At 47.5% G+C, this 26,166-nt stretch overlaps 1 protein-coding gene across 2 annotated transcripts; it reads right to left on the bottom strand.

Annotated features, from left to right (window-relative positions):
• Positions 1 to 387: 387 nt before the first annotated feature.
• Positions 388 to 13,974, bottom strand: LOC127318457 (uncharacterized). Of its 2 annotated transcripts, none has more exons than XR_011749058.1 (6): positions 13,768 to 13,974; positions 13,515 to 13,655; positions 13,330 to 13,434; positions 13,009 to 13,248; positions 12,851 to 12,924; positions 388 to 607 (listed from the first exon to the last, which is right to left on the bottom strand). XR_011749058.1 is itself a non-coding variant. In XM_051348945.2 (6 exons), exons 1-6 carry the CDS (start codon positions 13,946 to 13,948, stop codon positions 407 to 409), a joined length of 933 nt encoding a protein of 310 aa, XP_051204905.2. In that variant the 5' UTR covers positions 13,949 to 13,974; the 3' UTR covers positions 388 to 406. The 2 variants fall into 2 exon arrangements, 1 of the variants encoding a protein (XP_051204905.2); XM_051348945.2 differs by having other exon boundaries at positions 13,018 to 13,248.
• Between the last annotated feature and the right edge of the window lie 12,192 nt (positions 13,975 to 26,166).

The raw sequence follows: 26,166 nt of genomic DNA, 5'->3' as shown, positions 1-26,166 counted from the left end.
GTGCCTTTTATCTAAAAAATATTTTTTCTTAATATGTCCATTTGATATTGTAGAAGTAAATATTATTTTCTAAATATTTAGTCAAACTTAGTAAGGTTTGATTTTTAACCAATCCTTAGACGTCTTACATTTTGGGACTGAGGGAGCATCATCTAAAGTTTCTAGACCATATTTGTGCACATATGTAGTGAAAAGTATGACTTGAAAAATGTAATGGATAAAGAGTTTACATTCAGTGTATATTAACTAGGACAACCAGTTTCATATGTTTGAAGTAAAAGTATAATCATTTGGGGTCCACGACATAAAAGGACTGACTCTTGGAAATTAGAAAACAAATGCACCTGAACTCAGACTTTATAATGGATCAAGCAAGGACAACACAGATTCAAAACAAATCAAGAAGCTAATTGACATAAATATCACAGTGTTGAACATTCTTGTTAAGCAGACAAGGATTTGTAAACAAAGCAAGCAAAGCCTTCAGCGGTACCTTATTCTCAATCACGACAGCAGCATCTCTGGGACGGTTAAATATATAATTCCGACGCTTGTCCAGTTTATCGCGAATGGCAAATATTCCATACACGCTAACGGGATAGGAAGTCACTAGTAGAAAACCTCTCATCCATCTAAGCCATTGGTACCGGTTCCCTTACGAACCGGTACCAATGGGGTCATCTGCACCGGTTCAAGGGCTCTGGCGGGCGAGGAGATTTGGTACCGGTTCGTGAGGAGCTTTCGTACCGGTTCGTGTTAGGAACCGGTACGAAAGGTCTTCGGCCAAAATTCAGACGCGTGGTGGGGCCCGGGCTGGACCTTTGGTACCGGTTCGTAACACGAACCGGTACCAAAGGGTACCCAGCTATATCAAATCGCCTAGATCCCTTCCCGAGCCCCCTGCTGGCTCTCATTTTTCTCTTCTTCCTCACACTCTAAATTTTTCTCCACCTCTCACACTCCAATAATCTTTATTTTTCTCCACCATTTTAACAAGATTAACGGCATACATCTATCCAAGGGTTAGCAATATCATCCTTCCTTCCGGCGTTCCTAATTTAGCTCAGTTCTTTGGTAGTTTTAACTCGTACTATTTTTGTAGTGCAAGCAAGGTGTTCGATGAAATGCGTAAGTTAGTGATTTTATTTTTTTATATGCAATTTGAGCTGAAATTATGGTATGTTTTGTAGGTTTTAATTAGTATCATCCCCGTCCTTACCGCTGTCGATCGCCAGCGTCGTCCCCTAGCCGGCACGGTACCACCTCGGTGAGCCCCTCTTATTTTATAAAAAACAATTAGTTTTATGTGATGAACTTGAATATTAATTAAGTTGGTCACTCATATATCCATGATGTTGTGATTTTAATGATTTTTGATATACATATAAAATGCAGATGAGTCGACAATGGATGTACGGTGACCGGTGCCATCCCGAGTTCATTACTGGCATGCATTATTTTCTCAACGTGGCTGAGGCAAACAGGCGGTCGAATGGTTTCATGTATTGTCCATGTAGTTCCTGTAAGAATATGAAGGATTACTCTACCTCGAAGACCCTTCACGTCCACCTGCTGGAGAATAGTTTCATGCCCAGCTATAATTGTTGGACCAAGCACGGAGAAAGAGGGGTTATATTGGAAGACAACAAAGAAGAAGAGGATAGCCCTTATTCACTGAAGACGGTGGTAGTAGAATGGGGGAAGACGAAGCTGAAGAAGAGCCCATTTTCGATGAGCCGATTTTTGATGACCCGGATGACGATTTGGGTCGGGCCATTCTTGATGCGAAGATGAACTACGGAAATGAAAAGGAGAGGTTGAAGTTGGAGAAAATGTTAGAGGATCACAACAAACTGTTGTACCCAAATTGCGAAAATGGTCAGAAAAAGCTGGGTACCACGCTGGAATTGCTGCAGTGGAAGGCAGAGAATGGTACTTCTGACAAGGGATTTGAAAAGTTGCTGAAAATAATAAAGAAGATGCTTCCAGGGGAGAACGTGTTGCCCTCTAGCACGTACGAAGCAAAGAAGGTTGTCTGCCCTCTAGGATTAGAGGTGCAGAAGATACATGCATGCATCAATGACTGCATCCTCTACCGCGGGGAGTACGAGAATTTGAATGCATGCCCGGTATGTAGTGCATTGAGGTATAAGATCAGGCGAGATGACCCTGGCGATGTTGAGGGTGAGTCCACCCCCAGGAAGAGGGTTCCTGCGAAGGTGATGTGGTATGCTCCTATAATACCACGGTTGAAACGTTTGTTCCAGAACAAAGAGCATGCCAAGTTGTTGCGATGGCACAAAGAGGACCGTAAGAAAGATGTGATGCTGAGACACCCCGCTGACGGGTCGCAGTGGAGAAAAATCGACAGAGAGTTCAAGTCATTTTCAGATGACGCAAGAAACTTAAGATTTGGTCTAAGTACAGATGGCTTTAATCCTTTCGGGGAGCAGAGCTCCAGTCCATAGCACTGGCCGGTGACTCTATGTATCTATAACCTTCCTCCTTGGTTGTGCATGAAGCGGAAGTTCATTATGATGCCAGTGCTCATCCAGGGCCCGAAGCAACCCGGCAACGACATTGATGTGTACCTGAGGCCTTTGGTTGAAGAACTTTTAGAGTTGTGGCATGACGAAGGTGTACCTGTGTGGGATGAGCACGAACAAAAGGAATTTAACCTACGAGCGTTGTTATTTGTAACCATCAATGATTGGCCTGCTCTTGGTAACATTTCAGGGCAGTCAAACAAGGGATACAATGCATGCACACCTTTGTTTAGGTGAGACTGACGGTAATTATTTGGGAAACAAGAATGTGTACCGGGGCATCGTCGATTTCTTCCAAAACAACATCACGTAAGAAAGAGAGGAAAGCATTTCGGAGGTGAGGCAGATAACCGAACGAAGCCTACCCGCCCTAATGGGGAAGTTATATATGATATGGTCAAGGATTTAAAAGTGATCTTTGGAAAGGGTCCCGGCGGACAATCTGTTCCGCATGATGTTGACGGACACGTACCCATGTGGAAGAAGAAGTCGATATTTTGGGAGCTACCCTACTGGAAATTCTTAGAGGTTCACTCTGCAATCGACGTGATGCACGTGACGAAAAATCTTTGCGTGAACCTGCTAAACTTCTTGGGCGTGTATGGGAAGACAAAAGATACACCGGATGCACGGCAGGACCAGCAAAGTATCCACGAAGGAAACAACCTGAATCCAGAGAAGTATCAAGGTCCTGCCAGCTATGCTCTTACCAAAGAGGAGAAGGAGATCTTTTTGAAGTCCTGAGTAGCATCAAGGTCCCGTCTGGCTTCTCGTCGAATATAAAGGGAATAATAAACATGTCGGAGAAAAAGTTTCAAAACCTAAAGTCTCATGACTGCCACGTGATTATGACACAATTACTTCCGGTTGCATTGAGGGGGCTTCTGCCGGAAAATGTTCGAGTACCCATTGTGAAGCTATGTGCGTTACTCAATGCAATTTCTCAGAAGGTGATCAATCCACTTACTCTACAAAATTTATAGAAGGATGTGGTCCAATGTCTAGTCAGCTTCGAGTTGGTGTTCCCACCATCCTTCTTCAATATTATGACACATCTCCTAGTTCACCTGGTCGAAGAGATTGGCGTTCTCGGTCCTGTATTTCTACACAACATGTTCCCCTTTGAGAGATTCATGGGAGTCTTAAAGAAGTACGTTCATAACCGTGCTAGGCCAGAAGGAAGCATCTCCAAGGGCTATGGAACAGAGGAGGTCATTGAGTTTTGTGTTGACTTTATTCCTGACCTTAAGCCGATTGGTGTTCCTGAATCGCGCTATGAGGGGAGACTGCGTGGAAAAGGCACGCTAGGAAAGAAATCAGCAACGTGTATGGACGGACATTCTTTCACTCAAGCACACTACACAGTTCTACATAATTCCATCTTGGTGGCTCCGTACAAAGAGGAACACAAGGAGATCTTACGCTCTAAATACCCGGAGCAACGTGAAGATTAGATTGATGGAGAACACATGAAGACTTTCGGCGGTTGGTTGCAAACACGTCTCATGAATGTCACCGATGACGAGCAGCTGTACTTGTTGGCCAAGCAACCATCTTCTACTATATCGACTTTTCAAGGGTACGAGATTAATGGGAACACATTTTACACTTTCGCCCAAGACAAAAAGAGCACCAACCAAAACAGTGGTGTCTGCTTTGATGCAGAAGATGGCAATGGGAACAAGGTCACATATTATGGGTACATAGAGGAGATATGGGAACTTGACTATGGACCTAATTTCAAGGTCCCTTTGTTCAGTGTAAATGGTTCAACCTGAAAGACGGGTGCAGTAGACCCGCGATGCGGAATGACTACAGTGGATTTCAAGAATCTAGGGTACGACACCGAACCATTCGTCCTAGCCAGTGAAGTGGCTCAGGTTTTTTATGTGAAGGATATGTCTAGCAAACCGAAAAAAGAAAAGAAAGGCAAGAGGACACATCATACGATGAGCCAAAGCGGCACATAGTTCTTCCAGGAAAAAGAAACATCGTGGGAGTAGAGGACAAGACAGACATGTCAGAAGATTATAATAAGTTTGACGATATTCCACCCTTCAAGGTAAAAATTGACCCAAGCATCATCTTAAACAATGAAGATTGTCCATGGTTGCGTCGCAGTAAGAAGAAAGGGAAACTGGCGAAGAAAACTCAGAAGACTAGGTAGATACATATAGGGATCATAACTTGTGTATCTCAATATGGAAATCACTTTTGTGCAATGATGTTACTGTATGTAAGATATTAACAATGGAGATGGTTGGCTTGTTTTACTAGTTAAGTCACGGGCTTGCAGGGAAATTTTTCCGAGGCGGAACTTCCGAATATGCCATATATAGGGCATGTGCACCAAGGGCATATTCGAGAAGTTCCGCCACGGGAGATTTCCCAACCCTTTCCGCAACATTGTTAGAGGAGATGGAGTCTTCCACGGGCTTGCATGAAAAAAATTAACCTGCCGGAACTTCCGAAGTTGCCAGATGGCGTGTGCACCAAGGGAATCTTCTACAAGTTCCTCGACGGGAGATTTCCTAACCCTTTCCCCAACATTGTTAGAGGAGATGGAGTCTTTCACGGGCGTGCTGGGAAATTTTGCCGAGGCGGATCTTCCGAAGATGCCCTACGGCGGCTGCACCCAGGGCATCTTCGACAAGTTCCGCCACGGGAGATTTCCCAACCCTTTCCTCCATCCATGGTGATGAAACTCTCCATCCATGTTGGCTTGTTGAGCTGCTTCCCATGGTGTATCGATGCTCCTTTTATAGGCAGAGCGTCCTTATCCTGCCAACAGCTTTAGTACCGGTTGCACCCACCAACCGGTACTAAAGGTTACCCACGCGTCCTTATCCCACCGACAGGGCGTCGTGCGCTACATACTTTATCTCATCGAGCAGGGCGTCCTTATCCTGCCGACAGCTTTAGTACCGGTTGCACCCACCAACCGGTACTAAAGGTTACCCACGCGTCCTTATCCCACCGATAGGGCGTCGTGCGCTACATACTTTATCTCATCGAGCAGGGCGTCCTTATCCTGCCGACAGCTTTAGTACCGGTTGCACCCACCAACCGGTACTAAAGGTTACCCACGCGTCCTTATCCCACCGACAGGGCGTCGTGCGCTACATACTTTATCTCATCGAGCGGGGGCGTCCTTATCCTGCCGACAGCTTTAGTACCGGTTGCACCCACCAACCGGTACTAAAGGTTTGCCTCTGTCTTCCCGCCTATTTTCTTCCCACGCTTTCCACCGGTTCCCGCCTTTGTCTTCCCGCCATTTTTTCACTATATATATGTAGGCTTGGCCACCATTTACATATCACATCTAGACTCATATCTGCAAACCTCATCATTCTCTCCCATGGCTTCCATCGCATCTCTAACTCTAACCCCCCGGGAGGCGGAGGCGTTTTGCGCCTCGAACTACCCCTGCCCGCCGGGCTACCGTGTCCCGACCGGCTGGTTGCTAAGCGTCGGAGGCGTACCGGTCCCTCCAGTCCCTCTAGGTGTGGCGCGCGAAATGGCCATCACGAACCACTACTACTTCGAGCTCACGCCAGAGCAGCGGAGGAATCCCCAGTGGCATCCCGACTACAGCCCGACTTGGGAAAGCTTCTTCATCAATCGGCGTGAGAGGGCGCTTTCCAGGCATGAGGAGGGCGGTCCGCCTCCTTCGAACTTCAACGAGGCCGGCCGTCGGCTGTGGTGGCGCGGCCGGACTCTCCAGGGCGTCATGGCCTACCGTGGCCCCCGCCTGCGCTACCCTCAGTCCCAGCCCACGCGTGCTCACCCGCCGACCGGAGAGTACCGCGACCCCGATGCCAGCGACGATGATGACGGCGACTACGACGACTACAGTGGCGACTACTACAGGGCTAGGCACGAGTATGACTGAATGACTCCAACAGTAGAATTTGGCCATGTATCTTTAATTTTCAGTTAAGCTATGTACTTTTAATTCGAGTTCCATCGTAATAAAATTTTATTCCCGCCCTTTCTTTCCCGCCTTTTTCCGTCGTACGTGGCGGGAAAGTTTCCCGCGCGGACGGCGTCGTGACAGGAGTAAAGAATAGAAATAGATAATATATAGAAAAGAATTAGAAAATATATAGAAAAGAAATATAAAAAAGGATATAGAAAACAAATAGAAAAGAAAACAAACGGAAATAGAAAAAGAAATAGAAAAGGAATAGAAAAGAAAAGAAATAGAAAATAAAAAGAAAAGAAAAGAAACACAAAAGAAAAGAAAAAAAACATAAAAGAAAAGAAAGAAGAAACAGAAAACAAAATAAATATAAAAGAAATATAAAAGAAATATAAAAAAGGATATAGAAAAGAAATAGAAAAGAAAACAAACGGAAATAGAAAAAGAAATAGAAAACAAATAGAAAAGAAAAGAAATAGAAAATAAAAAGAAAAGAAATGAAACACAAAAGAAAAGAAAAAGAAACAGAAAAGAAAGAAAAAACAGAAAATAAAAAAGAAATAGAAAAGAAACAGCAAAAGAAAAGAAAACAGTAAAAGAAAAAAGAAAACAAAAAAAAACCATTTGGTACTACGAAAGGTCTTTCTTACCGGTTGGTGGTACCAACCGGTACGAAAGGGTCTTCTCCTCGTTTACACTTAGCGCGCGGGCCAAAAATCCCCAAATCGCCCGCATTTCTTCAGACGCACACGCGCGCGCCGTCCGTCGCCGTCGCGCACCACGCCGTCGTCGCCGTCGCAGAGACCCCCGCGCCGCGCGCTCCTCGCCGTCGCCGTCGCAGCCTCGCCGTCGCCGACGCAGCCTCGTCGTCGGCCGCCGCCGCACCTCTTCGCGCGCGCCTCTGCAGGTACGTGTGCGCCGCCCCCTTTGCCTCCCTCCCCTTCTCTGGCGCCGTTGCCCGCCACCGATGCGCCGCCACCACGTGAGACCGTGGCCGCCGCCGCTGCGCGCCATGCCGCCGTTCCCCTGCTGGAGGCCGTCGCCATCCGTGCCACGCCGCCGCACACCACCGGTGGAGGCTGCACACCAGCTGCTCGACGGAACGCCGCCGCACGCCACCGGTGTCAGGCTTAGGGAGATGGCGGCGAGGTTCGTGGCGGCACATGGGCCTGCGCGCAGGAAGAAATCCAGGGCTCGGCTGTCGTCTTGCCGCCGAGAGCGAACACCCCGACATTGGAGGTGAAGTGTGTGCAGCCGGGCACGCGGTTTCTCCCGAAGGCCCTGCCGATCACGCGCAGCCTCCCATGGAGGACAACCAGGTGCAGCTTGGCGTTGCCAAAGTACAAGCACCGCGGTCCATTGTCATACCCATACCTGGGTGGCCAGCACGCGCACGACGGGGAGAGGTGTGCTTGGTCGAACTTGGGAGAGGAGAGCCAGGGAAGAGGCGGCGTAGCGCGAGGCTCGCTCAGCATGCACCGTCAGCCGCCATGGCATCACCGTAGCGAGAGGTGGATGGCGGCGAGGCCGTGGGAGAACAGGCTGATGGAGGAGCACAACCAGACCAACAGCACCAGCTCGCCGGACCTTGTGCCCTCCAGGAAACCAGTCCATATCGTCTCTGAGCACAGACTTGCACAACGATGAGAGCTCTGCGTCGTCGTCGTCATGCTTTGCGTCCACTCCGGTGTCGTTCTCCACCTTGCTGCGAGAGGTTGCGAAGGCGTAAACCTGCAATGTTCATTCTTGGTGTCTTGGTGCTGCATTCTTGAGCAGTATATCTGTTGCTAGTTCCATGTTCAACATCTTGTTGTCATACTACCCCATCTCAGGGCAGTCCTCATTGTCATTGGCAGTGTCTTTGTAAGATAGTTCTTTGACTGAAAAAAAATTGTGTGGATTTGTTTTTCCGGGTTGTCAAATATTACTAGTGTTCTTGGCTTATCATGGTTCTTTGCAATATAATGTGATCTTAAACAAGGCTCTCAAGTCAGTGTTGTATACATAGTTAAGGCTTAGATTCCTGAATGATGAATTAGGGTCTGGTACTTTTGTTACCCACATGAAAACTGTACTGGACAAGTAGGCAAATTGGGGTTTGAAAGACTACTATGATATCCAAAATAAAACTTGCAAAGTGAGAGGGTTTCTGGTCCGTTAGGGTTTTTTTTACTTTCTTCATTTCAATTGTTATCCATCTAGCAATCTGTTATATGATCATTACATGATGAATGAAATATAATTGCTTTCTTCATTTTGCAGTGACATTGAGGTATATATGGAGGACGGCACCTTCGTCCGAGATGAGGAGGGGGAAGAAGCGGTGCAGAGATTGATCTATGAGAGTGCCCGTGGTCCGGAACCCGACGATGGAGATGACAACGAGTATCAAGACTTTCTGAATGATTTTGGCGAGGGACTTGAGTCTGAACAAGTTAGAAAAGACAATGAAGTGTCCATCACAAACTCCGGCGAGGTGTATATCTATGTATCAATTAGTCTGTGTTCATCCCTAGATGCATTCATTTATTTGTATTGCACTTATTAACGAATAATTTTTTCTTTTAGCCTTCTGGATCATCGAGCAAGTCTGTTAGAACAAAACGAGGCCCGACGCGGGTGCTAAAGGGCGAGGGCAGGTTAGCCCTCACGGCATTCAAGGATAATGGTGAACCAGTGCATCCCAAGGAGTTTTGCCGCAAATTTACAAGTCAATCCGGAGTTATTGTTAGGGACCATGTACCGATCAGCATTCAAGAGTGGCATAAGCCGAAGAACCCGGAGAGTGGTGCTAGTTATGTCAACGACACGATGAAAAAATTTCTTTGGGACACGCTACTGACAAAGTTCAGCCTACCGGAAGACATGACGGAAGGCCAGAAGAATAAAGTCAAGGAATGGACATTGAAGAAGATGGCCATACAATTCCAGAGCTTCAAGAAAAATTTATGGGACAAATATAAGAATGAAGATCCAGTATTCGATGATAATCTAGTGAAGATAAAAGATCACTGGGCCGCATTTAAGGAGTATAAGAAATCGTCTACTTTTGTGTCCCGATCGAAGAAAAATACCGAAAATGCTGCAAAGAAGAAACTTCCGCATCATTTGGGGTCAGGTGGCTACAAGAGTGCCATTCCGAAGTGGACAGCGTTTGAGAATAAACTGATTGATCATGGAATCACTCCACGGACATGGGACTGGCCCGAACGGTCCAAGTTAAGTTGTTCGCTCATGGGGCAGGGTTGGACCCAAAGACAGGCTGATCGTTGCGAAGGGAAAATGAAGGAAAAAATTGAGGCAAGTGTACCGAAGATTGTAGATGCAATTGAAACGGTCAGAAAGGGAGAGTACATTCCCGATCGAGAGAATGACGAGCTGACACTCGCTCTGGGAAACCCTGAACATGTTGGACGGGTACGAGCTCGCCCAGGTCTCACCATGAAGGAAGCGTGGCCGGACAGCGCTGACACTTATAGAAGCCGTTCGCGAAAGAAGAAGAAGGACGCCGACATTGTAACGGAATTGTTAACTAGGGTGGAGGCTCTTGAGAGAAATCAGAGGGCACCTGATCAGCCGCTGTTTCTACAGGATCCACAAGCCGATGCTGCCCCATCTCAGCGAAGAAGCAGTGTCGGTTCCTCGCATCTTGACGGATGTGGAGGAAGCTACCCCGTGGATTATGTCACGGAGAAGACAGATTGCGAGCTACATATGTTAATCAGGACCGCGTCTGTTAAGGTGGCGGTCGGCTATGTGTACCCAAGTGAAGATGGAGCAATGCACCATCATATGCCCATTCCACCTGGTTGTGTTCGTGTCGGGGTGGATGAAGTTGTTTCGGGTTTTGAAAAAGTGGAGCTTGATATTCCTAGAGGTGAAGATGAGAGGACACTGGCCGATGTCAAGCACGGTTTCGCCCTATGGCCGAAGAAGTACGTCGTCCTTTTGCAAAGGCCACCGACTCCTACACATGAGCAGCAAATGCCATCGACTCCTCCTGGTGGCAGTCCTGGTGAGCAGCCAAGTCCACACCTACCTGAGAGGGACCCCAGCGTGAGTCCACCATCTCGAGATCCTCCGCGACGTAAGACAGCATCCGTTAAGCGGAACGGTACGCCGCCTAGGAAGAAAGCTAGAAAGGAGAAACAACTGCCGCCTACTGAGAAGTTACCTTGGGAAAAAACTCCAGAGGAAAACGCGGAGGCCGTTCAGGCCGAGTTGAAGAAATGGTTTGCACCGAAAGTGCCAGAGATACCTTTCGAGAAGACACTAGATCCGGTGAAAGTTGTGCGTACCGTTGACAATCTATATGACCCTGTACCATCGCCGCCATCTGACTATGCGCGTTCTATTGAAAGGTCGTATGACAAGATGATCGAGGCGACAAAACCCGTTCAATCGGGTATCAGGGAGATAAAAGGGATACACAGTGTCTACCAGCTCGGACAACAACCCGTTCAATCGGTCGCCCCACTGAAGGTGTTTGACGGGAAGACCGTTCAAAATTCTCGACAAGACGCAACTGATTACGCCTTCGCTGAACGAGCATATCAGTTTGTTCAAGGGAAAGATTTGGTCGAGAATCTCAGGAAGGTACCAACATGTATGCGTAACTTGCATTCGTGGTACCTTAAGGCCTCAAAGGAAGGGATCGAGACTATCATGGTGCGAGTTAGGGAAGAGCACTACTTCCAGGAGTACTGTGTGAACGTTGACTTCGCCGAACTCTTTCAGTTATACAATCTTCGGGCCCTCGACAAATCAATCATCAGTTGCTATTGTCTGTAAGTGATTTATTTATTTAATTTGAGAAGTCGTTCATTGTGCTCGAATGCAAAAGGGACGATATCACAGACATTGGGTTCATTGACCCGCACACAATGCATGTTAAAACCATAGAGAATCCCCTCTATAACAAGGATACACCGCAGACTTTGCTAAGGTTTTTGAAGCGACAACGTGACAAAAAGCTAATAATTTGGCCTTACAACTTCGAGTGAGTCTTACTGTCTTATAACACATTATATTTTACTCACCGTATGTCAAAATTTTAACTAATGACTTATATATATGACACTACATATTGAAACGTGCGTAGGTTTCACTTTATTCTTCTCGTCATCAATTTGGAAATTGGAGAAGTTGAAGTCTTTGACTCACTAAGCAAAAAATCGGAACTATACGTGTCTTGTTTTTTAATGCTCAGAAGGTAATTTTAATTCTTATCGGTTTTGTTTCGTTAATTTCCTGCTTTGAACTAATTGATGACTCTTTTATGCATTTTCTTTTGTCGAGCAGCGTATGGCAAACTTTCATCAAGGAAGATACGTCCCGTGAATGGACACCGAAGCTGCGATGGCGTGCGAAAGTAAGTAGTACTACCTAGGTCCACACACCTTTTAATTATCATACTTGACTATTGTTTGATTGAATTATATTCTTGTAAAGAAATGCCCGCAACAACCTCCGGGGACCGATCTCTGTGGATTCTTCGTTTGCGAGTACATCCGCAGAATTGTCAGCGAGAAAACGAATAATGAAAGAAATAAAGAGGTACAAAAACAATCTTCACAAATTTGTTTTGTTATCATAAGTTGTGCTGAGTTTCAGTAATAGTTGTTTCATGTATTCATTTGTATCTTATTCTTTTATAGTTGGCAAGAAAGCGGGACAAGCTCTCAATCGATGACCGCTTCATAGCAATAGGCGAGGAATTGGCGGGATTTTTCCTTCGGGACGTCATACCACCACTCGCAGAGTACCACTATGAATGAAGATGTACATGTTACATATATAGTTGACTCGAAGAGTACCACTATGCTACATGTAATAGACATATATAGAGTTGACTCGAAGAGTGCCACTATGCTACATGTAATAGACATATATAGAGTACGCCTCGGAGAGTACCACTATGCATGAAGATCGATTTTCATGCATAGTGCTACTTAATTTGCGATCTTATGCAATAACATGTGTGTTATATTATATGCACCAACTTGCTATGCATCATCTTGATCTTCATGTACTACCTAAACCCAAACGCGTTTCTGGTGCATCGACGCGATATGAAACAAACCGATATCCCTAAACCCCTCCAAAAACCCTAAAAAACCAATTCTCTGCCGCGGCAGAGATTTGGGCAAATTCCCTGCCGCGGGTGGGAACCTTTGGTACCGGTTCGTATTACCAACCGGTACCAAAGCTCGTTGGCCCTGAGCTCTCCTGGTGGCCCACGTGGAGGGCCTTTTATACCGGTTCGTAAGCAACCGGTACGAAAGGGGTGGGCCTTTAGTGCCGGATAATTAATACCGGTTGCTCAACCGGTACTAAAGCCCCTCTGGAACCGGTACTGATGAGAGATTTTCTACTAGTGAGTGTCAAAGCTTGACAAGCGCAGTGAAAAAAACTGGAGCATCTCTTCTGGTGTACGATAGCCAAGAGTTGATTCAGCTGCAAATATACACGGAGAACAAAGTAAGCTGCTATAAACATACAGATAGCACAAAAGAAAGCAGATTAATTACGAGGATGAACATCATTTACTGGTGGAAGTATCATCGGTCTTGTAAACACGGTGGTAGCAGTTGCCCCCCAGGATGCATCGAGCTGTAGCGTGAGGGAAGACAACCAGAGGATAGGGAGGGAAAGGAGTATTCTCCTCTCCCCGGGCCAGAATCCCATTACCGAGATCGGCATAGTATCCAACCTGTTTGCTGTAGCTATTTAGCCATCTGCGCTCTATTTTATATGCATCACTTTTGGGGTAGTATTTTCCTAAAGAATCAATTAGATGAGCAGATACTTTTTTGGGGGGCTGTTACATGTTTCATCTGAAAAGGGAATTTAGCTACGTACCTGGGCACTTCGCCTCCTTGTCCTTGTATTTCACTTGGCCATTGCAGTCATCGTCTTCATCGCTGCCCTCCTCCTGTGTGCTACAATCACTAGCTACTTCGCTCCCTGAAGAATCAATGTACAATCCCAGGAGGTTAATTATTCATAGTTAGAAATTTTGGTAGTGGAAGGGAGCAATTAGCTACCTGGGCCATCTTTTTCGTTGTCGCCATCGCCAACATCGCCGTCGTCCTCACCTGCGCTCCGGTCACTCCAGTCGTCATCCCGATCCTCCCGCGGAAACATGAGGTTCAAGGTACGGCATGCAATTCCACAGGCATCTGAATCTGTGCAGTTACAGTACGTATAATTGATCAATACAAAGATCCCTACGACGGGGTATATATGCAGGCCGCACGCGAACAGAAAGAGTTTGATCGATGTGCAGTATATACTCACCGGCGGTGCCCATGATTGCCGGCTGGCCACGAGATTTGATGACCGCATCCACCTCCTCCAACGAATCACGGAATTGGCGTAGGTCTTCCGGGCATCCGAAGTCGGGGGTTCCGTTAAGAGAAGCGAGATGCCCTGCTGTTTCGCCTGATTTACGGCAGAGTTGCTCCTCCATCGATGCCATCGCCACACTAGAGTTCCCTGGTCGTCGGCGGCTGCGCGTTAGGTCGGGAGAAATTTAGGGATTTCTATTCGGGGTTCGGAAGGTTTTGATCATGATTGATTTTGTTTAATGACAAGACTTGACCAGTCCACAGTTCCAAAACCTGTTGTCGATGCATTAGCATCATTGTCTCCAACATTGTCGTTAGTGTCCGACATGCCCTACGCAACACAAAAGATTTCAAAAACAAATTGAACAAATTATTGCATCTCAACTCTATGATATATATGTGTGTCAAAAAAGGTGTGATATTTAAATACTAACTTGTTTTCTATGCTGATAGTTCATATGATCCATTTATATTAATAAAAAACACTGTCCCAAATTAGATCTTTATGTCCATGCAAATGTGCATGCAGCGTGTGGCCTTGCATTTCCACCGGTTTGCTACAGCTAATCACAGGCAAGTATATATCTTCCATGAGGCTCCAAAGCAAAAGCAATATGAATCAGCTCATCAACTACGTCGGACTGAAGAATACTAATTAATCAAGTGCCAGACTCACCCTACGCTGACCAACGAATTTTCTAAGTCGCTGGTCCGGCAGTACAACTACAATACAAATAGCAGAAGTGTAAGATGGAATCAGAAACATACACGAGGCGCACGGCGCCGGGACGTATAGGCGGACGGCGACAGCGGCGGCGATCGCGATCGGACGATGCTGATGAAGGTCGGACGGCGTCGGGACGGCTGCGAGGCGTGTCTGGGCGCCGAGGTGATTGGTCAGTCGCCGGAACGGCGCTGACTCGAGGCGCCGTATGCTGAACTGGTGGGTTCCGATCTGATGATCGATCCTATTCTTACGCGTCGTGACGAGCTCCCGTAACCAGCTCCAGTTAGGGTCCTGCTATAATTTATATTTTGCTTTCAAGTCCTTGATGGATATTTTACCAATGTATAGTGAACTTTGGGTAGATGATCCAAGGATGATGAAGTTTTGGGTAAATAACCAATTCTCCCGGATAATAATAAGGAAAAAGCTACTCATGTACTAACTCTGAACCGGCTTTCCCATCAACCGGTTGAGACTCGAGACACCCGCGTCGTCCTCCAGCACACCACGCGAGTCTTCTGCCTCCACTCCGGCCGTCTTGTTGCGTTTGTCCCCGCTGCTGCTTAGCGTGGCGCCGCTGCTCCTCCGCGCCATGGATCCTCCACGCGAGCGCATGGTGTCGCTAGCTCCTTCGTTTTGTTGCGCGCTTCATACTCCAGGCTGTCGAGCAGGCCGTCACTCGTCGGAATGGCAAGGGTGGGATTAAAATTTAGTCCCCCATAGCTAGTTGAGAGAGAGAGTTGGAGTGTTATATAAGGTGGATGTTCTAGTCCTTAACGGTATGTGCTTCTGTTCTTCTCGTTTCAGATCTTGCTAGAGTTTCTAGTACTGCTATTTGGAGTAGATGCGATAGGTTTATCTTGTCTAGATGATATCTATTCATCTACTATGTTGATCTGCATGTTTAGTTTACATGTTCTTTGTGTAGTCATGATTTATCAGTTACTTATTCGAATTAAATCATATGGTAATTTGCTTATCTTTACTATTAAATGGGAGTTGGTCGTTTGACACTCAACGCACTTTGATGATCGTCATTGGGAGCATCCTAGCCATTCAATTTTACCTCAAAGCCTCCGCCTAAAATCAATCCGTCCAATCCCACTTTGTTAGCGCTGGAAACACTTCATACCTGTATTAGGGCTGCAAAAAATCAATCATGATCAAAACCTTCCGCCATCAGAAACGTCATTTAATAGTATCAATGATGACAATCACACTATTCTTTCCTTCTTTTTGTGAACAGGAATAACTCCCGATCAGCGAGGTTTGGCTGAGATGGGCCGAACAGGAGGAGGCGCTGCCGGAGCCCGGAGCTCTGCCCTTCGATGAGCACCAGCACATGGATCAACTTCAACGCCTACGAGGAAATCTCCGCCGAGACCAGTGGCCCGGGTCGCTGGGAGGTGTCGCCCGCCGTCGCCCCACATCTGTGCAGCAGCACGCCATCCCGATCTCGCTGGCTAGGTTCGACCTCATGGCCTGGACCACACGGCCGCCTTTTGCTTCGCCATCATCAACGATATCATGCAGGGTATGTATGTGCAGCGGCCTGGACGGAGCGGAATTAGGATATCGTGCCCGCTCGCTCTCATTCTGTTGCCCATGCGAGAGTTATCCATACTAGTAAGTTTGCACGTGCAACGCACGTCAAGTAATATAAAATTAAAATCGTAAAGAATTATAAACTAAAAAATGAAATACTCTGTACAAGATTTACATTAGCTTGTAAATGTTTTCAAAGATGCAATCCTGCATTTCAAAGATGAAATCCTGCGAAAGGATGCAACTAACATATGGTGGCGAGGCTTGAGTCATGAGCAGAGCTCATGCATATCTAGAAAATGGCATCCACAAGATGTACACAATCAAAATTCAGAATAAAAAAGTATTTGTTTCCAAACAGTACATGCCATTATAAGCTTGGCTAGTTTCACTGAAAAGCATTTGTGAAGAACGTTAAACAAGAGTATAGAGTAATTTCATAAAGTGTAGTCATGCTAAAACTTGCTCGCGGCAAGTGTAGCTATTGTCTCCTGAGATGTACCCATGAGAATGACAACAAGAATGGGATACTCAACAAAACCTTAACTCCTCGAAAAAAGGGAGTGCAAAGCATTAGAGACAAAAGGAGATATTTCATATCCATCTGACCATCTAACCACAAGGTTAGAACCATAGAGCACTGCAAACAAGTTAAAGTTTTACTAAAGCCAAAAATGTAGTCCACCAATTTCCATGTAAATAGCGATATCTTAATAAATAAAAATTGTGCTATAACTGCTCCATAAGCAGTTTGTATTGAGGAGAAAATTATAGTACTCAAACTGTACAAAGGATTGAAAATGTAATCCCTTATGATGCACTACTGGAGGATGTCAGTTAAGTTGAAGGGAAAACACGCAAGACCTAGCATAGCAACATGCTTCTTATCAGTGGCAGAGCTTAAGCAGAAAACCTGGGCGGGCCGGGCTGCAGCAGACCAAGGTTTTTCTTCAAAACTGGAGATTTGGTGGGCTGGCCCAGCAAGAAATACAATGGACTGACCAGATGTTGGGCGGGCCATGGCCTAGGTTGGCTTCAACGTAGCTCCGGCAGTGCTTCTTATGTTTATATAGCTTTTGTCAAATATGAATAACTTGTATTGGATGCTAAAAGGAACTATCAAGCATAATGCCTGCCAAATTGTGGTTAATAAGTGGTGCTAAGAAAACCATTCGGCAACTTGAATGAAACTAAAATGATTTGAATTAAGTAGAAAGCCACACACATCCATTCCTGCATATCCCAACAAGGCAACAAAGACTCATTTGATACTCATGCCTCTAGGGAGAACTTAGTAAGTTAACAGTTTGTAGCATAAGAAGATGGAAGGAAAGATTGTAGTGAGGCAATAATATACCTTCAGCATTAGCAGAAACAAAGATGGAGAAAAAATGTGCACGATCATCTTAACTGAGACATGAGACAGCTCCACTGGAGCAAGAGTGGATCTATGAGGGTTTCACTAAAATTCAGCTGCCAAGTCTTAGGTGAGAAGGTGTTTCCATTTGAAGTAGCCAGCAAAGTCAATCAAATTCGTATTAGAATTTTAGAATTTAAGGAAAACCAATCCAATGACATTATTTTTTTTATAGTTGCTAAGCTTCCACAATCTACAGTACTACAGAAGAATCGTTTGGGCCGTCGCCCAAAAGTGTATAGTAACTCTTCTAGAGCAGTATAAGGCTGGTGCCAACTCGGGCTGTAGGCGGGGCGGTATCGCCCGCCGGGATGCGAGAGCGGGGCGATAGGGCGGCGAGACGGCAGCGCGGGGCGGTGGATCCACCGCCCGGCGGTAACGCCCGCTACCGCCCGGCTGCCGCCCGCGCTGGCGCCGAGAGGGGGGCGAGAGCGGGAGCGGCGCGCTGGCGGGTGGGGGCGGTAGCGGGGCGAGAGCGGGTGGCGCGATCTGATTCGTCCACGTCAGCTAGCCGTTGGGTGATGTGGAGAAGTGAGAAGTGAGAGCTGGAACTATAGCCCGTGCACTGGCACCGTGGGGTGAGAGTGGGGTGAGAGTGAGGGTAAAAGCTGACGTGGCGAGGCTATAACCTGTGATACATTGGCACCAGCCTAATAGTGAGGTATGCTATATCTATCTGACACATCTGTACGTTCATGGATTTTTCAGCAGCATCTCGTGTAAAATATAAGCAATGCTTAGAATATTCAGAAAAGACTAACAGTGTCATCTTGTTCTTACAAAACCTGAAAGTGATATTTTTTCAAAGCAATCTAAATTAACACAAATATGAAAACGGAGAAGACATAGGTAGTAACAAAAAAAAAATCTAGATACAGTAGAGTCCAATGCGTAGTTGCAGGCATATTACGAAAGAAGTACTACATGTTAAATTCAAATCGCACCGTGAACTTTGGTATTTCCAGGGACACTAAAGTGTACACAGCAACATCAAGTATTTTTGCAGATAAATTGCACCGGCATAATTTCCTGAACCTAGTTTGCACAAACATATTTTAGATGTTGATGCGGCAAACAAAAGTGATTTAGGAAGATGTGCATCACACGGTAGTGATTTAGGAAGATAGCAGAAGGGAAACATATGTTCGTCAAATGCTAAAGCTCGCATATCGATGCCGGAGACAATTCCCTTTTTTTGCTAGTTATGATCTGCCCAATCATGGTCCGGCTATATGAGTATGTATGTATAAGGAAACAAGGTTCCCATGCGTACCCCTCACTGCTATTATCCCTGTGTCAAGTAGTGCTATACCATCATGTACTTGACCCTCCACAAGCTCCCTGAACAAAACATCCAGAGTGTTCAGGGCAGTGATACTGCATGCATCACCATCATCATCAGGAATGGATAGGTTCGAGGCGTCAAAGCCCGTGAGAACTGTTAGATGTATATATTTGTATATTGTAGTTTCCCCATATGTTAGGGGGATTTCTGCATATGTGCACCTGTACATGTACTATATATTGTGGCCTTTGGCCCCCTGATAATACAACAAGCATATTGCCCTAACATGGTATCAGAGCAAATATTGATCCTCTAGTCTCCCCGGCCGACGTTGCTTGTTCAATCTTCTGTTCGTCGCCCGATTCCGCCGCCTGGTCGATTCCGCCCGGCCTCGCCGCCCGAATTCTCCCCTGCGCGTGGCGCCCGATTCGCCCGCCCGGCCGATTCCGCCGCCTGGTCGATTCCTCTCATCCCGCGCGTGGCTCCATCTGCGCGTGGCTCTGGCGCCCGATTCGCCCGCCCGGCCGATTCCGCCGCCCGGTCGCGTGGCTCCTCCTGCTGCTTGGCCGATTCCGATTCCGTCCGGCCGATCCTCTGATCCAATCTCTGACCTGCTCGATCCAAGTCACCTGCCCGACGCTCTAAAAATCCCTCCAAGAATCCAGATCTTCCTGTGGCTGTTGTCACAAAATAAAATCATGACTAGGGATAATCTGAGGAGGAGAGGCATTCCAAAACCTATGGAATGCTCTTTCTGTAAAGAGTTTGAAAGTGTTCATCATCTCTTTTTTGATTGTCTTGTGGCAAAACAAATATGGAGTCTGGTGGAGGAGGTGTTTAGATATAGGGTAGATAAATACTTGGACATAGCTAGTAGGTGGCTTTGTAATAAGAATTTCCTGCAGTTTAATTTCATTTCCTCTGCTGCTCTTTGGGGGATTTGGAATTCTAGGAATAGTTTAGTGTTTAATAGACTTACTTGGTTGAATTTAAAGCAGGTGTGGAGTGTGATCTTGTCATACCTAAGGAATTGGAAAGTTCCTTTCAAGGATCAGGTGTGGAAGGAGGTGGATTTGTTCATGGAGTTACTGGTGAGAAGAATCAAAGCTCCGCTGAGGCTGGCACAAACCTGAAGTGTTCCTCTTTCGACTGGATCACTTCCTGGGCTCCTGCTTGTCACATGGCGGGAGAGCTTCGCTTGATTTCCTGAAGGAACATCCGGAAGAGGAAGCCTCGGTGCATGTGGTGCTGTGAGCAAAAACGCCAGGAAAAAGAGCAGGAGAATGCTGCTTTTGTGTTGCAGTAGTTTGTGTTTTCCTTGCTGGTTTAGCTGTTTACTGTCTGTTAGAAACTAGTTGGTAGCTTTTGTGGGTGCGCTTTTGTATGCGCTGAGCTGGTTCTTGGTCGGTTCGGTCGCTCCTGGAGGAGTTGATGTCGTTTTGTTTCTGAACTAGGTTGCTGTTTAGGCTACAAAAGTGTAGCAGTGTTTCTCTGGGTGCGTTTTATTTCTGTAAAACTGATGACACTGGCTTCTTTTCGGATGAAATGGAACCGGGGAGAATGTCTCCCTGAGAATCTAAAAAAAAAAACCTGCCCGACGCCCCCTGGTCCCTGGCTGGCTGCTGATCGATCTCCCCTGCCTGGTCGATCCAAGTCAACGCTACGGTGCCTGGTCGATCTCCCCTGCCGATCGGCCCAAGCGTGGCCGTGCTGTTGACTTTCAGCTGAGAAAAAAAAAAGCAAAAAAAAAACCAAAGAACTATGTCTTCCTCGGGCTATGTTGCGATCCCTCGCTGCCCGGTGATCTTCGATGGCGCGAATTACCCTGATTTCGCTGCCTTTATGCGCGTCCACATGCGCGGTCTTCGTCTTTGGGGTGTGCTTTCTGGCGAGGTCTCCTGTCCGCCGCGCCCTGTTGCTCCTACGGTGCCTGTTGCACCGCCACCTGTTGCCCTTGCCCCTGATGCTACTCAGGCGGATAAGGATGCAGCCAAGAGTGCTGATGACCTTTGCTCGGCTGATTATGACCGGAAGGTCCAGGACCACTCTACTGCCGTTGCGACTTACCGGCAGGATCTGACTGAGTACACTCAGTGGATTGATGAGGATGCTCGTGCTGCTGCTGTTCTCACCTCCAGTGTTCTGCCTCAGTATGCCGCTGAGTTTATGGGTCTTCCCACCGCTGCTGCTCAGTGGGCTTTTCTTTGTCAGCGCTATCAGCCGTCTGGTGATGCTCTTTACCTGTCTGTGGTCCGTCAGGAGCATGCCCTTCAGCAGGGTGATTCTACTATTGATGAGTTCTACACTCAGAGTGCTGCTATTTGGCGTCAGCTTGATTCTCTCCGTACAGCTGTGTGTGCCACCTGTCCATGCTGCCTGACTGTGCGCGTGGATCTGGAGTTTCAGCGCGTTTTTGAGTTCTTGTCGTGGCTCCGTAAGGAGTTTGAGCCGCGCCGGGCCCAGCTGCTTGCCCGTGGTCGTGTTCCGCTCTCTGAGGTCCTTGCTGAGCTTCGTGCTGAGGAGACTCGTCTTCGTGGTGCTGGTCTTCTTGAGGTTCCCTCTGTTCTTGCTGCTCGTGGCCCTTCTGTGCCGTCTGCTCGTGGACCTCCTATGCCGCCAGCTTCGTTGCGGCCTCCGGCACAGCCGATACTTCCTACTCCTCCATTCCAGGGTCAGCGTCAGCCCCAGCAGCCTCGTGGTTCGACATCACCTCCTTGCACCTACTGTGGCAGGCCTAGCCACACTATCTCTACTTGCTGGCAGAGGGATCCCAGCTTACGCCCGCCGCATCTTACTCGTCGTCAGGCTGGTTCTTCAGGATCTTCTGCTGTTGCGCTATCTGATCAGGACATTATCCGTGGTCTTCGTGGTCTGCTCGCTGGTACGAGCTCTTCCTCGACGGGTACTGCTGGTTACGTGCACAGCTCTTCGGCACCGCGCGACCACCACCTTCCACACGATCAGTACGTCATCCCCGTGGTATCCGGATTAGGAGCTTCTTTTCATATGACCTCTGCGTCTTCTATTCTTTCTGCTCTTCGCTCTCTTGTTTCGCACATTCGTGTTATCACGGTGATGGTACCTCTCTCCCTGTTTCCGGTCGAGGCACCCTTTCTACTACCTCTTTCTCTGTTCTGATGTTTCTCATGTTCCTAGTCTTAAGATGAACCTGTTTTCCGCTAGTCGACTTGCGATTCTGGTTGTCGCGTCATTCTTGACGCTGATTCTTGTGCTGTTCGGGACCGCCGTACACGAGGCCCTGGTTGGAGCTGGCCCTCGCAGCCTTGAGTCCCCGGGGTTACGGGAGTTAGGCGGCTTCGCGTTCCTTCTACTACCACTTCATCTGCCAGTTCTCCTGCGGTTGCTGCTTCTGTCACTGGATCTTTTCAGCAGTGGCATCATCGGCTGGGTCACCTCTGTGGCTCCCGTTTATCGTCATTAGTTCGTCGTGGTCTTAAAGTGCATGTCTCAGGAGATGTGTCTTTGCATTCGTGTCAGGGTTGTAGGCTAGGCAAACAGATTCAGCTTCCCTATCCTACTAGTGCATCTGTATCTCAGCGACCTTTTGATTTAGTTCATTCGGATGTTTGGGGTCCGGCTCCCTTTCCTTCGAAAGGGGGTCATCGATACTATATTTTGTTTATTGATGATTTTTCGCGATACACCTGGTTGTTTCTTATGCACTCTCGCAGTGAGGTGCTTTCTATTTATCAGCGTTTTGCAGCCATGGTACGTACTCAGTATTCCACGCCTATTCGTGTGTTTCGTGCTGACTCTGCAGGCGATTATATCTCCCAGCACCTGCGTGGTGTTCTTGCTGAGCAGGGCACCCTTGCCCAGTTCTCGTGTCCCGGCGCCCATGCTCAAAATGGTGTCGCCGAGCGTAAGCATCGTCATATTCTTGAGACTACCCGTGCTATGATGATTGCTTCCTCTCTTCCGCCGCATTTCTGGGCTGAGGCTGTCGCTACGTCGACTTACCTCATTAACATTCAGCCTTCTGCTGCCCTTCAAGGTGGCATTCCTCTCGAGCGTCTTTCTGGTTGCTCTCCAGATTACTCGACACTTCGTTTATTTGGTTGTGTTTGCTATGTTCTTCTCCCTCCTCGCGATCGCACCAAGCTGACCGCTCAGTCTGTTGACTGTGTTTTTCTCGGATACAGTGATGAGCATAAGGGCTATCGCTGTTGGGACCCCGTTGGTCGTCGGATGCGCATCTCTCGTGATGTCACGTTTGATGAGACGCGTCCCTTCTATCCTCGTCCCACCTCGGGCACTTACCCGGTGGATGATATCTCTTTTCTTCTTTTTCCGGATGCACCCCCTGCTATCCCGTCTCCTCCCCCTCCTAGTCCTGATGTGCCCCCTTCGGCGCCATCCTCTCCTCCGTCTAGTCCCCCTAGTACTCCTCGTTCTCCGGTTTCGGATCCATCTGATGTTGTTCCTTCTTCCTCTTCTTCTGATGAGTTGTCCTCAGCTGATGACCTTCCCCCTTCACGGCCTGTTCGTCAGCGTCGTGCTCCGGCTCGTTACTCTCCTAGTCAGTATGGTCTTTCTGTCGTTTCCGAGCCGACTTCTTATCGGGATGCCGAGCGTCATCCTGAATGGCAGCTTGCCATGGCTGAGGAGATCGCTGCGCTTGAGCGCACTGGCACTTGGGATCTTGTTTCTCCCCCTTCTGGTGTTCGTCCTATCACGTGTAAGTGGGTCTATAAAATTAAGACTCGCTCTGATGGATCTCTTGAGCGCTATAAAGCGCGTCTTGTGGCTCGTGGCTTTCAGCAGGAGCACGGCCGTGACTATGATGAGACTTTTGCCCCTGTGGCTCATATGACTACTGTGCGTACCCTTCTTGCTGTTGCTTACATTCGCCGCTGGTCTGTCTCCCAGCTTGATGTTCAGAATGCTTTTCTTAATGGCGAGTTGAGTGAGGAGGTTTACATGCAGCCTCCTCCTGGGTATTCTGTTCCCGATGGGATGGTTTGTCGTCTTCGACGTTCTCTCTATGGTCTCAAACTGGCCCCTCGTGCCTGGTTTGAGCGCTTCGCCTCTGTGGTGACTGCTGCTGGCTTCTCTCCTAGTCTTCATGATCCCGCACTTTTCGTTCACACTTCTCCTCGTGGACGTACTCTTCTTCTTCTCTATGTTGATGATATGATCATTACTGGTGATGATCCTGAGTATATTGCCTTCGTCAAGGCTCGTCTTCGCGATCAGTTTCTTATGACTGATCTTGGTCCTCTTCGCTATTTTCTTGGCATTGAGGTTTCCTCCACTTCTGATGGCTTTTCTATCTCTCAGGAGAAGTACATTCAGGATCTTCTTGCTCGTGCTGCTCTTGGGGATGAGCGCACGGTCGATACTCCTATGGAGCTTAATGTTAAGCTTCGTCCTACTGATGGTGATCCTCTTCCTGATCCCACCCGTTATCGCCATCTTGTTGGGAGTCTTGTTTATCTTGCTGCCACTCGTCCTGATATTTCTTATCCTGTTCATATTCTGAGTCAGTTTGTCTCAGCTCCTACCACTGTTCACTATAGTCATCTCCTCCGTGTTCTTCGTTATCTTCGTGGCACGATCACTCGTCGCCTTTTCTTTCCGCGTTCCAGCTCTCTCCAGCTCCAGTGCTATTCGGATGCTACGTGGGCGAGTGATCCTACGGATCGTCGTTCGCTTTCTGCTTACTGTGTGTTTCTTGGTGGTTCGCTTGTTGCTTGGAAGACGAAGAAACAGGTCGCAGTTTCCCGTTCGAGTGTTGAGGCTGAGTTGCGGGCTATGGCTTTGTTGATTGCTGAGGTGACTTGGTTACGGTGGTTGCTTGCAGATTTTGGGGTCTCTGTTACGACACCCACTCCACTTTTGTCTGACAGTACAGGTGCTATCAGTATTGCACGTGATCCGGTCAAGTATGAGCTGACCAAGCATATCGGTGTTGATGCTTTTTACACACGTGCACAGGTACAGGATGATGTTGTTGCGGTTCATTATGTGCCTTCAGATTTGCAGTTGGCGGATTTCTTTACGAAGGCACAGACTCGAGCGCAGCATGATTTCTTACTCTCCAAACTCAGTATTGTGGATCCACCATGAGTTTGAGGGGGGGTGTTAGATGTATATATTTGTATATTGTAGTTTCCCCATATGTTAGGGGGCTTTCTGCATATGTGCACCTGTACATGTACTATATATTGTGGCCTTTGACCCCCTGATAATATAACAAGCATATTGCCCTAACAAGAACATCCTAGCCATTATGAGATCTCACCCGATCAGGCTATATCAGTCAAATTGAACCCCATTGATAAAAAAATTTGTGATTTTAGTTGTAAGCCGCTTTATTGCTCCTTGAATTTTATTTCTTGCACTGACTAAGATGTGTAGTATGTAGTCAAAGAGGAGCAGGATTGACCCATCGGGGGATGGCTGGACAGGAATCCTTCACCATGGAGTTTTCCCTTGATGTCGCCGCCAGCGTATAGCGGCACCAAATGCTTCCTCGCCATAAAATGTACCACCAAAGCGAGGACACCATCTGCTGCATAAAAACCGTTTAACCAGGGGAGGAATCCAAGAATCTCTTCCTTGCGAGGGTGCAATTTTTTTGATAGCAAAAGTAGACCAGAAATCTAGTACCACAGCAGAAGTATGTTTGCAATAAGTAAAACGTGATGTGAGCAGGGCTTCACCTGGGAGATGAAGTGACGGACGACTACATGTAGTGTGGTGGCGCGGGAAAAGCAAGGCGGCGGCACAGGCCGGGAAGCGGCCGAGAAGCCATGCGGAAGCGACCTGCTCAGGGATGGCATGAGCACGATGACGTCCCATGGCGGCAACCTCGTCCGTGCGCGCACTGACAGCTGCAGCTGGCAGCCCTCCTTCTGCAGCACTGCTCCCACCTTACCCGCCGTACACTCTCTCTCTCCGTCGCCGTCGGCAATCCATTTTCTTCCGCGGCAGCGGTGTGGATTGGTTCGCCTTAGGGTCCTTATGGGAGGGTCGGAGTAGGAGTCCCAAACAAAGGTGCGAGGAAGGTAAGGGAGGATTTATCGACATTAACCTTCGCATCAAAGATTTAGTTGGAACAGATCCACAAAATCAGGCCATGCAAGCGGGGATCTGGAGCTTCCTTTTTTTTTGAATCGGGGATCCGGAGCTTTGGAGCCACATCGGCGTGATTTGGGGAGGGAGGAGAGGGGGAGAACAAATGATTCTCAGTCGTTAGATGAAAGCCTACCGACGGTTCAGATTTAATTTTCCAACGGCACTTCGTGCCTTTTATAAGTATAGTAGAGATAGGTGATGCTCGTCAACATCTTGTTATTTGTTTTGTTAATTTTTCCATGTGATGTAGATATGAAGAAGATGCAAACAAATT

This window comes from Lolium perenne, chromosome 7 (genome assembly GCF_019359855.2).
Source record: "Lolium perenne isolate Kyuss_39 chromosome 7, Kyuss_2.0, whole genome shotgun sequence".
NCBI lineage: Eukaryota > Viridiplantae > Streptophyta > Magnoliopsida > Poales > Poaceae > Lolium > Lolium perenne.
Note: the sequence above shows the minus strand (reverse complement) of the source record. Positions and strands in the feature narration are given on the sequence as shown.